Raw genomic sequence first — 12,220 nt, forward strand, 5'->3', positions numbered from 1 at the left:
GTTTACGTGCCAATAAAGTCAGTGTAAGGAAGCTTACATATGAGTACAGCTGTTCCCATCTGGCAATGCTTCTCTGTTGTTCTCTGCATTAGGTCAGGCAGGTACACCTTACTGTTTTTGTTATTATACCCGTCTTTTAAGCTGAACAGCAGTTTACTTTTAGGATTTTAAGGGGATCTTTTTTTAAACATCTTCATTAAAATGATAATCCGCAACGTTACCTGTTCACTAACTAGCAGGCTATGATATGTAACCACTCAAGATCAGGGGTTGAATGCAATTGAACTGCAGTTAATACCATGTAGCACTGACAAATTCAGCATTTATACATGCTGCATTATCATATTTGATAGGCTAACTTTTGATCAACTGATGAAACATTAACTCATTTAATAGCATAATAGGTGGAACAGGCAGGATTCCTTTGAACCTTTTGTCGGTTCCTGTCAGAGGTGACAGAGGTTGGGTCTGATCTAAATGATGTAATCACTAAGGGTTTAAACAGACCTCCAGGCACACAAGTAGGCAGATGCAGCCCACCATAGAGGACCATATGATGGGTAGATTGACCCAGGGCAGGCCATACACAGAGACAACACCCCCACAACCCTTTACCCTAACTCTAGCCACCGAAGCCAGCACACCTCACCTCAGCATGACTGATGTGTGAATGACAAATCACCAGAAGCTGCACGTACAGAAACGTCAAGGCTAAGCCGAGGCCAAAAGCGGCGTCTAATTATGGGGATCCGCCCCTGCGGATGGGAAATGCCCTAAAAACACACCACGCTGGCCTTGTAATCGGTTTAATTATATTCTAATTGAGAACACATGTGACAGGAAAGAAATGAACACAACAAAATTATGGCAATGAGGTTTTTTAATGCTGATAAGAGCTCATACACGTGCCATAACATCAAGAGTGTAATAACATTAATTACAAAATGTATATCTGCTTGTAATATGTTGTTTTGTTCTTTTAGTTTACATTTACATAGGGAAACATTCATGTATGTACAAATGTTTATTTGAAGGTTTTTCTCTTAATATAACTACATCACAAGTTTCAGATTTGCCAGGACTGCTGGAGTGAGTTTAGCAATTAAAGCACAATTCCAACATTCTGGTTTCTAACTCCCTGCTATACCAGGAGGGTTATATTGATATGTTAATATAATAAACATAAATAAATGAATTGTTTATTCGACAGACAGTTTGACTTAAAACAAGTTCCAAAGAAAAAGTACTAAAATGAGCTTTGTCTATATTAAATGGCATGAAGTTTGAACTATACTTATAAGCACCCTCTCTAAAAATATTTATTGACCAACTAAAGGAGTTACAAATCATACTGTATGGTTACATCATCTTCGCACATCTCTCGATGAAAAGCTCAGGTAGTAGTTCAACATTGTGGGACAAATAAAAGGAATATACCGTGTTTCCTATAGTTATCCAATGGCACACAACTTTATCAGATCAATACAGAAAATTGGACTACACACCAAAGTTCTGCTAGTCCGTGAAGAATTAAGTGACCATAAACTGACTCGGGATTGTCTCCACATTCAAGCAGCTGACAGAAGTACCTTGTTTTACTGCAGTAAGCCGGGTTGAGACGCTCAGTAGAAACATAATTGAGAATATGGTATGGACACTGGTTGCTTTATTAAGATCATGGCCTATCCTGCTGGCAGGAATTATGTACAACAAGAGACAACAATATGGGTCATATACAGTCAGATGAAGTCAGTCACACTCTCTCTCTCTGAACCTCGCCAACAGGCAAACACACACACACACACACACACACACACACACACACACACACACACACACACACACACACACACACACACACACACACACACATATCTTCCCCTGAGACTGCAGTTGTGCTCGACTAGCGCGATAGAAATTAAGGCTGATCACTGAAACGGAAAAGACAAAAAAGGCGCCTGTCATGCTGGAGAACATAAATAAAACACAAACACAGTATAAGGGCCTTGTTTTCAGTGCATAATAATAATAATATAATAACAATGGCAATAAACAGTCATTGTTCTCCTAATCAATAAATTAAACACTAATACAAAATATTAGAAACTGGATTTTTTTTTCTTTATGACCTTCAAATAATTGCTTCATTTAGAGGCAGAGGGAGTGCACACACAGTGAGGAGAAATAGTCCTTTCTCAGTCCCGTAGTCTCAATACTGTCCATAAACTCTTCTTGTCTAAAAATGACATAATAAAATATCGTACAACTACCAGTATTGTACCACATATGAGTCCTTTAGCTTAGTCTGTTACACTGAAGAGTTTAAACGTGGTGTGAGTAAGGAATAAATCTGTTAAAAAAGACAAAAATATCAGTTACCTTGTGTAAGCATGCACTTCATGTCATTATATATCCTTTATACAAACTTGTTCTGCTCAGTCTCAATTCAGACAAGACGGGTGATTTGTTTTACAGTCTGCTGATGCTGCTACCTTAATCTTCGATTACAGCTAGGACCCTTTAGACCTAGAAAAATAGGAAGCACTTTTGAAACAAACAAGTTAACCAAAACACGCACACGCTCATCCTGTCACACATACAACACATATTCGGTTTGTGGCATTTTCTGGGAACCTTTCAGGGTACTGCACTCTTTGCAGAGGCCGAAAACCTAACTCCTACTGTCTGAGGAGCCACTTTGCTGAACCTGAAGGAGCAAAATCTAACCTCTTGACCTTTCCTCCCGCAACTGGAAGGACCCACTTTCAGGCAGAAGGTGAACTGTGTTACCAGCTGCCTCTATAAGCAGGCTTTTTAATATTACGTTTTAAAATATGACCTCAATAAACAAAACACAGACTTTTGTGGCTGTAGTACTCTTAGAGTCAGATATTGATTTCTTTTTAAAAACTAGATTTTTTTTAAATAGAAAATATAACATAATAAATATCAAGAAGGATTCTGGTCTGGTCTCTTCAGTTGATCTGATAGATTAAATACATCACTTACAACTGCCTGTGTGTTTGCACGTAAGCACCTACACACGCGCAGAATCCCTCCACCATGTTATTGCGTCCTGGGCTCCTGAAACATATCCGTGTGAAGCAACACTGCTGTGCTACACTAGGCTTATCTTTGTAATATCAGGTCACTTAAAACGTGGGGATTAGTGAGATAATTCTTTGGGAGCAACGAGCAGGTGGAGGTACAAGGAACAGAGGGAGTGCTACATCAAAGCTGGGAGAAGGAAATGAAGGGAAGAAGAGACAGAAAGATAAATTAATTAAGTAATAAATAAATACTGTAAGTGTACATTACTTCTTCAACCAGCTTCCATAGCAACTGACTTCACAGTGATCTGGGAAGTCTGCAAAAAATGTGATTATGTTACAGTATGTTAGCACTGTAGCATTACCATTCAGTGCTATTGTGTTTATGGGACAGTGTACTGGACCTGTGTGTTGTTATATGAGTTTGTGTGTCTCATAGTCTGGTCTGAGCCTCAGGAATATAGATTTCGATACTGTCTGCGCTCTCGGTAGCAGAGCTCTGCCGAACTGACGCGGCGCGTTTGGCAGCTAGTAGGCGTTTGCGAGCCTCCAGACGCTGGCGCTCAGAGCTCTCCAGGGAGCGGTCCCTAGCCAGGGGAGGGTGGCCCTTCTGGGGCTTCTTTGGCACAGGAGGAGGCATCCTTCTCTCCTGGACAGGAATGACAAATAGTCTTAAAGACAGACCAGAGAGTCCTTATGGCAAGCTGCAGGTAAACACATGGACGAGCGACACGACTGCAGCCGGTTTGCATGAGGGTTAGCAAGAGCGGTGTGGCTGTTGCCGGCATAAGCATGCAATTTTTAATGAGGTTATGGTTCACAGTGGCAGCCATTTGTGTGAGGAAAGACAGCACGATGGTGGCCATTGCGTGAGGTAAAAGACCATTGGAGATGGGCAGGCCCCAACGGTGCATGGCAGGTAGAGTGGCTTCTCAAAAGCAGCTCACTGTCGACAAGACAGAACAAAACACACAAATACAAGTGATGGCGTCAGGCAGCCGACATGACAGTAAGCAACACATGTAAGCATGCTACAACAAAGCTTAACTGTAAATCATTAGGACTTACAATTCAAAGTATACAGTAATGACAGCAGATAGCATGCGGGTTAGTGGAGCATTCCAAAACAACACTGCAGTTAGGTCATTTGATTATTTAAAATGGAGTTGGCTGAAGTTCGTATTTGCCGTATGTGTCAGCACCTGAATTTCTGGAGGAGTCAGAGGTTTCCAGTTGTTGGCTTTCAGCTGGTGGAGTTCATCAAACTTCAGGCTAATGTTCTCAATGGACAGCTGGAGCATGTCCCAGAATCCAGCCAAGTCCTGAGAGACGGGCCGCGGGTGCGCATTTGGATTCTGATACACAAACATCACATGCATGGAAACCACACATAAAAAAATTTATACGGTTTATAAGATTATCACACACTTTTTCGAAAAAATACTATTGCTCTATAATATTTAATAGGAGTTAGAGGAATCACAAAATTGGCTTTAACTGTTTAGCCAAACATTTTTTAGAACTGCAGTGGAACAGATTTTCTATAAATCAGGTGAGACAGTTGCATCATATTGTGATAAGTGGGAGTACTGGAGTTGGTCTGAATCATAGACCTGCTGTGATTAAAAAACAGTTTCTTAATCTGTCTTGTCATCCTTCACTTAAGAAGGTTAAGCAATCCATTGCTACATAAACACAAACACAGCAGTATTCCAGTTGTATATTTTTGGATTTTTTTCTCAGTTAGTAAAAGACAAAAATGATTTTTTTAGTTAAATAAATCTTGCTGTTTTTAAATAGCTTAAATGTTTGTTAAATAATCTATAAATAATGCAACATAGAATTTTACATTTTTAACAAAAGGCATAAAAAACATAAATCTCTGGGTTTTAATGAAGATATGTAAATCCTGGGATCAGCATTCAGATATCCACGCAGCCATGCTCTTTCCTTTCATCTGCGAGTGACTGCAAAGATGTGATGTCTATAGTAGATGCATAGTAAATGAGTTCTGGCCTGGCCTGTCAGAGTGATTTGTGCAGGATGATGTCAGTGTGGGGGAGGGCTGAGGGGAGCATGCAGAGGATGAGGTGACACATACCAGATTCTCCTCACACAGCTCCCGGAACTGCTGGAACTTCTGGGACATCAGCAGCTGGGCACTCCCCACTGCACTGCGGATCTTACCCAGGACTGCAGAAAGACACAGACGCACATGCATGCACACACACCCACACCCACACAATGCAATTACTCACAGGACTGCATACTGCAGGCATGTTGCACCACTAACAGAGGGGCTGCATTAGTAATGCAACAAAAAAGGATGGATTAGAAACCTGCTTCATACGAGCATTTCAAAATACAAAACATCTGTGAACATCAGATGAGAATGACAGAAATCCATTTATATTTCACAATTCTTTTTCCAAAAATACAAAATCATTAAACACACAATGCAAAACACTGCATGTTTTAAGCATGGTCAAATCAAGCACCTGGTCTCAACAGCAACCTTTTATTTTTCTTACAATCACTTTCCAGCAGCCTCATGCATAAGATAAAAAAGGCTACACAACTAATTTAAATGTCACTGATCAGTGATATGGACTCAACTGCTAGGCAACTGCTAGTACATAAGGCTAGTGCTATTAGAAACTGAGAGGGTGAGTAATGAACCTGTGCTGCAGACAAAGACTTCAACCCCTTCAGGATGCGTGCGAGTGTGTCTGTGTGTGCACGTGTGCATTGTAGTCTGGGATCAGGGAAAATATGACCTTGAGACAGCCTCCCTGTTATCCATGTTCTGTGAGAAAATCTCTTGCCTGGAACCAAAACACTAGCTGCAAACGCAATGGCATTTTCAGTAAAACATGAAATCAGCTGCGCAGGTACGAATACAGTGCTTACAGTCTGTGGCTTGTTTACTCAGTCTGGTATGTCTGTTTGAGTGTACGTGTGTAAAACATATTTCGATGTGTGCATACAGGCGAGTGCTGTTCTGTGTGTTACATCAAGATGAAATAGTTGCCTTGAAGGGGCACTCGGCAAACCCTGTGTGAGAGATCGTTATGCAGTGTATCCAGAGGACACAAGCGTGGCTGGGCCCAGCAGTGGCCTATTGATAAGTATGCACGGTATGTCTGTGGAGGCCAGAGGGCCTGAGACAGGAACAAGCAGCTATTGTGGTCCAGTACCACGAATACCAGCACCCTCCAAATCAAAAGAGGAGAGGAGGAAAGGAGGAAAAATAGACCTAATATCACTGCATAACAGAGTAAAATTTATCATGACATCTAAACATAATGAATCAACTCACTCTCTTCAGGCAGCTCATTCTCCATCTCGTCCTGCTCCATCTGTTTACACCAGCCCTCCATACGCTCTGTCTCAGCCTGCAGTAACTTGAGGAACCAGCGGCCGTCACGCGGGCACACCGATCGCCCAACCGCCTCCAGAGCCTCACCCTCTGGTTCAGGTACGTTGTCCATCCAGGGGTCAGGAGGAGGCAGGATGGATGGGTCAAAGCCCACCTCCCCGTAGTCATCTCCGGCACAAGCGTGGTAGTGGTTCCCAGAGCCCTGGATGCTGACGGTGGAAGTGGCAGCATCACGTGAGTGCTGGCGCGGCATGGTGGCGCAGAGACGCGGCGGCAGGTCCGGAGCGTCTGATGGGTCGTCGAGGTCAGCCTGCACAGCTGTGGTTACACTGTTGGAGCGGGTCATTCTGCGGTGACTAGGAGAAGATGTAAGAATAAGTTTACGTGGGACGCACAAAGGTATTATTGATTCTTCACCTGTTAAACATCTGATTAGTTTATTTTTATAGCCTTCCTTTTAGCAGCAATTATCATCACAATGATCTCAGCGATGAATAGCTTTTGTATTGTGGAACATCTTTTGTGTGTGAGTGTGCGTGTGCGTGTATGTTTTGTCACCTGGCTCATTCAATAGCAACAGTGTGTACAGGCCTCTGTCACACCACAAGCCCTGCTGTGGGACCGCTGCGCATACACAAATAGTGGTAGCACAAAAACACACATGCACACACACTCACACCTGGAACCCTTCTCTACAGCTGGGCGTGCCATGTCGCATTTGACTCAGAGGCTTTGTGCCGCTGTCGGGCAGCCTCTGCCAAGTCTCTCCACACTATGTGCAACAGCAGAGACATGCACACACATACACACACACACACACACACACAGAGCTGGCGATGTTCTATAGAGCAGCTCACCACCCAAGAGATAAATGGGATGTTAGAGGGATGTGGGTGCTGGGAGAGGAGAGGAGGGGGAGGGAACTGGCATGCTAACTTCACAGTGATTGGACAAGCCATTAGTCTAATAATTGATTACAGCTCATGACTTAAAGCACATAATTTAATAACATATAATAACATATACAAAAATGTAGCAGAGTGGTGGTCATTGAGACACTTTAAAAATAAGTGATACACTTTGATGAAAAGGCATAAAAGCCCTCATGGACATGGGCTCTAAGGATTAAAGAAAATAACTGGGTATTAGTGCTCATTTCAGTTTAACACAAATGCCCCCATTCAAAAATCCATTATACTACTGTGAGACATATATGGGATTACAATTGTCCTGTCAATAGACCCTCTCCACCAGGCCTGTTAGCTTTACTCTAAACCAAAAACTGCCCACAGTCCTCTCACACATGAAACCTCAACCTGACCTGCCTGCAGCATGACACACACAAATGATCACCTCTCGCTCAGCCCATCTCCGGACACACACTCCTCCTGAACTCTACCCATTCATCTTTACTTCCCCCTTTTTCTCATTCATCTCCCCTCTTCTGTGAACACAAAAAAAAAGAAAGCAAGATGGGAGTGGCGTCGGGTAGATCAAACAGCGTGTATGCGCTTTACGTGTACATGCCAGCAGCCCTTCGTGTGCGTGTATGTTTGTGTGAGTGTGAAGAGCAGTTAAAGAATAACTCCTCCAAGCAGGTGTTCAGAGCTAATGACCACAGCCTGCTTTCTATCAGGCTGCTAACAACTTCCTGCAGGGGCAGAAACAGGCAAAGCCAAACACTGCCCAGACAGACAGACGGTTAGATCAACAGACAAGAGGCAGAAGAACAAAAAGAACTAGGGCGTTTTAAAGGATAAAAGTTAATGTGAAAGAGGAAAAAAGCTATAAAACACAAGTAAGGTATGCAAGAGCTAATAAAAATCACAGAAAATCCTTCCTCTTCCTACATTCAAGTTATAAGGAAGTGATAAATCACCACAGAGGTTGAGTTTTGCATTCCATATGTTGCTGCTGCTCTGAACCAGAAGGTCCTACGTTTTCTTCATTTTCCTGTCATCTGCAGATACTTGGTTTACACTTAAAAGCAAGAGGAAATGGCCCTAAAAAAAGAAACATGCCTTATTTGGATTTAATGTCTAACGAAAGCCTTCAGTCAGCTAGGGCAAAAACAAAAAGGCTAACATTGCTAATTATCCCTTATATTAAGTTTTCAGGACTAGTGCAGTGCCTGTGTGTAACAAAGGCATTGCAGTTTGATGGGCTATCAGCCAAATGGTAAATCCCATGGCTGAGAAATGAAGTGTGTCAGAAAGTATCAAAAATGGCAGTTTTTAATTAATAAACATTGAAAATAGTTTTGTCTCTGTGGCTAATTTTCTTCTTCATACTAACATAACATGAGGTGTCTGCTAGGCCTCACCTCAGCTTACCTGAGTCACTGAACTGAACCTCTGTACATTGTTTGCAGTACTTTTGCCATTTGGAGACTTTTAAAATGTAATCATCTGAGAAATAGTTTGGTTTGATGTGATTTACAGCTTGCTAACTTCCCTTGCTACCCCTGGCTGATAACTTACTGCTCCACCCCCTCATCCAAATATGCTCACTTCTGGCCATAAAAAACACGGTGGCTGCTAAAACGTCAACTTTGGGGCTTTAAAATGCGGTCCACAACCCAGTAAGTGACATCACCGTGGTTACATCTTTACACTGTTAAAGCCTCTGATGACAAAGGCAGGAAGCTGCTGAAAACATACCATGGTGAAAGTGTGTCAGAAAGAATTTTTAGCCAAAACATGAGGAACACTTGTCTAAACAACTTCATATTAGACGCTGGACTTCTGGAACACGAGGTTCAGAGCAAAACATCTGCCGAGTAGGAAGTACATCAGATGAATGTTTGGTGAAGAAAGCGAAGAATGCACACAAGCACACAAATACAGAGAGAGTCCTTCATAAAACCATAGCAGTGTTAATTCCTCCTCTTGCTGGTGACAGGTAGTGACGGGAAAAATCAGGGCTGGCACTAGCCTTCATGGTGAGATTAGGAAAGAATCTGTACAGTGTCCAACATACCCTAAATTTAATTTGTGGGGTCGTAAAAGACCAACCTACATCAAATAAGTCATCCTGTTCAGTTTGCATTTAAGTAAATGCTTCATATACAAATATTATCATATTAAAAAAAATAGGTAAAAGAGAGAAGGAAGATGTTTGTCTAAAGACAAGCATGTTATTTGTTCTTTCCAACACTTTTACATCTCTTTCCACTGCCCGTCAGTTAATCCTAGTTCAAACAGCAAGCTGAGGTTATGACCTATGACTGCTGCATAAAAACACACAGACACTCACACCCACACACACACCTACAGACACACTGAAGAAGGCCGTAGGAGTCTGGCACTCTCACTGTCTGGGAATCTAATGTAGGGGGCAGCATGCCCAGACCTCCCAGGCGTGCACTCATACACACCCACACACACACCATTACAGATGAATGCCAACAGGTAAACAGTCATGCATGTATCAACAAAAATACATGCCAACCAACACCAAACATTAACCAGAAAAATGCATTAGCTGCAGTCCAGCATAACAACAAGTCCAAACTTAGGTAGACTACAGCCTATCTGGATGAGTTAATATTTGGCTTGGCGTATCCAGGAACTCAGAGCATGGTTGATCAGCTGAGACCTCCTCCTTTCAGAAATCCCCTAACATTCCACATCCAGCACATTTTGAAGTGCTGGACGTGGCCCTCTCTGTGACCTTTGATAAAAGCTTATGTCGCTTTGAATTTTAGAAGCATCCCTTCAATGAGTTGCAAAAACCAGGAACTGGCTAAACTGACTAGCTTTCCTAACTAAACAGAAGGTGACTTAAAAAAATAAAAGTGTGTGTGTGTGTGTGTGTGTGTGTGGGGGGGGGGGGGGGGGGGGGGGGGGGATGAAAGCAGACAGATAAGCTACAAATGGCTGTGTCCCACCAGAGAACTTAAAGGAGTGTGGTGCAGTGTGAGCTAATGAAACAGCGAGCACACTAGGCTCTTCTCCTCAAACTGGGAACATGCAACAGAATAAACGGCTAACTGACAGCGCAGCGGTCTCTCGGACCTAAACAAACTCAATAAAACTCCCTCCTCTTCTCCCTCCCTCACTCCCTCCCACACATACACAAACACGCAGCCCCAAACAGCCTGAATCACAATGACTGGAGCAACAGATGGCTGTCAACTCACCCCCTCAGCTTTCCAATCTCCCTATACCACATCCTCTGGCCCAGCTGTCATTTGGGGCCCTTAGTTGAGGGGGCTCTGACGCCAGCCACCCCTCAACTGTGGACAGCTGCTGTAGGGAAGCCAGTGCGGAGGGGGGGTGGGGGTGGGGGGGCAAAAGCTTGTAACGCACATTATCAACCTACCCTGGTTTCAAAAAGCCCTCTTTCTGATATCCCTGTTTCATCTCTCTTCTTACTTATCCAGTTTCCCTTTAAGAACATCTACTCCCTTTTTTGTTTCTACTCACCATCGCTCGTCCTCCACCTGAATTCCTATCGACTGGAATTTAGACTGCTCCTCTGTGGGCCCTCCTTCTTCTGGGTCCACCTAAGAGAAGGGGGAGAAATTCTCAAATTGTCTGCATGGCAGAAAAACTGGATTAGAACTCTGACTGAACCCCAGTCTCATTGCAAACCTGGATCCCTATGGACAGGCACTTGCGGAGAGCTTCTCTCTGCGCCTTGGTGTCCGCGGAGACGTGTGCAACTGCGGAAGTGGTGGCGGTGGCAGTGATGGTGATGGTGCTGTTGGTGACGTGCTGGCTCGCAGGGCCGTGCACCTGAGCGTTAGCTGCCTCTATGGCTGCCGTCAGGGCCTTCATGCTATCGATGCTCTCTGTAGAGTTGGACAGGCCCGGCTGGGAACTGATACCCGTTCGTGTGCCGGGACCCCCGTCCATGTACGCATCCTGGGCGGACTCGGTGCTGCTTTGGGCTGTGATCGATATAAAAGGTTTGGATGGGGTAGTTCGTGGTGGGACCGGAGGAGGGGTCTTTTTGTAGGTGGTGATGCATGATGACACTGCAAAGAAGACACACACAAAAAGACAGATGTCAGAAATATCTTGGTGCTTGAGTCTGTGTTAGAACCTAGAGGTGCGAGGTTTGAGAGAAGTGGATATTTGTGAAGCAGGGTCCACTTAAATGCAAGTACAATAATAATTTAATAGACATTTAAAGAAGTAAACGTAAAGTAGATGAAGGACATCAAACATACAGTAACCACCATTGAAATTAATTTTTTACATATATGTAGATAGATGGCAGTTCACCCAGAGGTCTTAGATGTCTGTGCTGCAGTCAAAATGTGCAGTAGATTAGAGCCAACTTTGACAAATCAGAGCTGCATCTAGGTGTTAGGATTAGTATGTCAGCCACTTGACCCACTGATCTAGATGGTTAAGCTCTATACACACTGACTGTACACATCCAGAGCAATGTGATTGTGCCAAATATAGCTCTCCCTGCTTATGCGTCCTTATGTGACAGAAGGTAAATGACACTGCTGAAGCCAGCTACAGAGCTGCATGCACCCCCGAGGCTTTGTGTTAAATGCAAGTATGTATGGGAAAAAAAATCATCATTGCTTTTCCCAGTAACTGTATTCCTCTTGCATTCTCACCCTCTCATGTTACAGCTACAGGTTGTGTGCAGACAATGGAGCCTCTCTGACACACACACACTGAGTCAGAAGCCTTAGAAACATGCCAAAAGACAAGAAGCATAGCCTGTGTGAGGAAAGACAAAAACAGCCACCTCCTAACTATATTATGATTTGGAGTCTCCTTCCTGGCTTAGTGCTACCATCAAAAGTAGGTCGCCCTTTCTGCGT

General features: G+C 43.4%; 1 protein-coding gene across 2 annotated transcripts in view; it reads right to left on the reverse strand.

Annotated features, from left to right (window-relative positions):
- Window positions 1-1,747: 1,747 nt before the first annotated feature.
- Window positions 1,748-12,220, reverse strand: part of dlgap1b (discs, large (Drosophila) homolog-associated protein 1b) — a 93,733-nt gene continuing 83,260 nt past the window's right edge. The window contains exons 7-12 of one of the 2 annotated variants that reach the window (XM_085418877.1): window positions 11,025-11,410; window positions 10,857-10,936; window positions 6,370-6,785; window positions 5,152-5,243; window positions 4,253-4,405; window positions 1,748-3,699 (exon numbers count right to left, since the gene is read on the reverse strand). In XM_085418877.1, coding sequence (XP_085275003.1) covers window positions 3,484-3,699; window positions 4,253-4,405; window positions 5,152-5,243; window positions 6,370-6,785; window positions 10,857-10,936; window positions 11,025-11,410 — 1,343 coding nt within the window. In that variant the 3' untranslated portion in view covers window positions 1,748-3,483. Of the gene's footprint in view, window positions 3,997-4,252; window positions 4,406-5,151; window positions 5,244-6,369; window positions 6,786-10,856; window positions 10,937-11,024; window positions 11,411-12,220 lie in introns of both variants that reach the window. The other variant, XM_085418878.1, reaches the window with a different exon arrangement.

Source organism: Rhamphochromis longiceps, linkage group LG9, assembly GCF_057381845.1.
Source record: "Rhamphochromis longiceps isolate RC_006_pf linkage group LG9, R_longiceps_female_GT1.1, whole genome shotgun sequence".
Lineage (NCBI taxonomy): Eukaryota > Metazoa > Chordata > Actinopteri > Cichliformes > Cichlidae > Rhamphochromis > Rhamphochromis longiceps.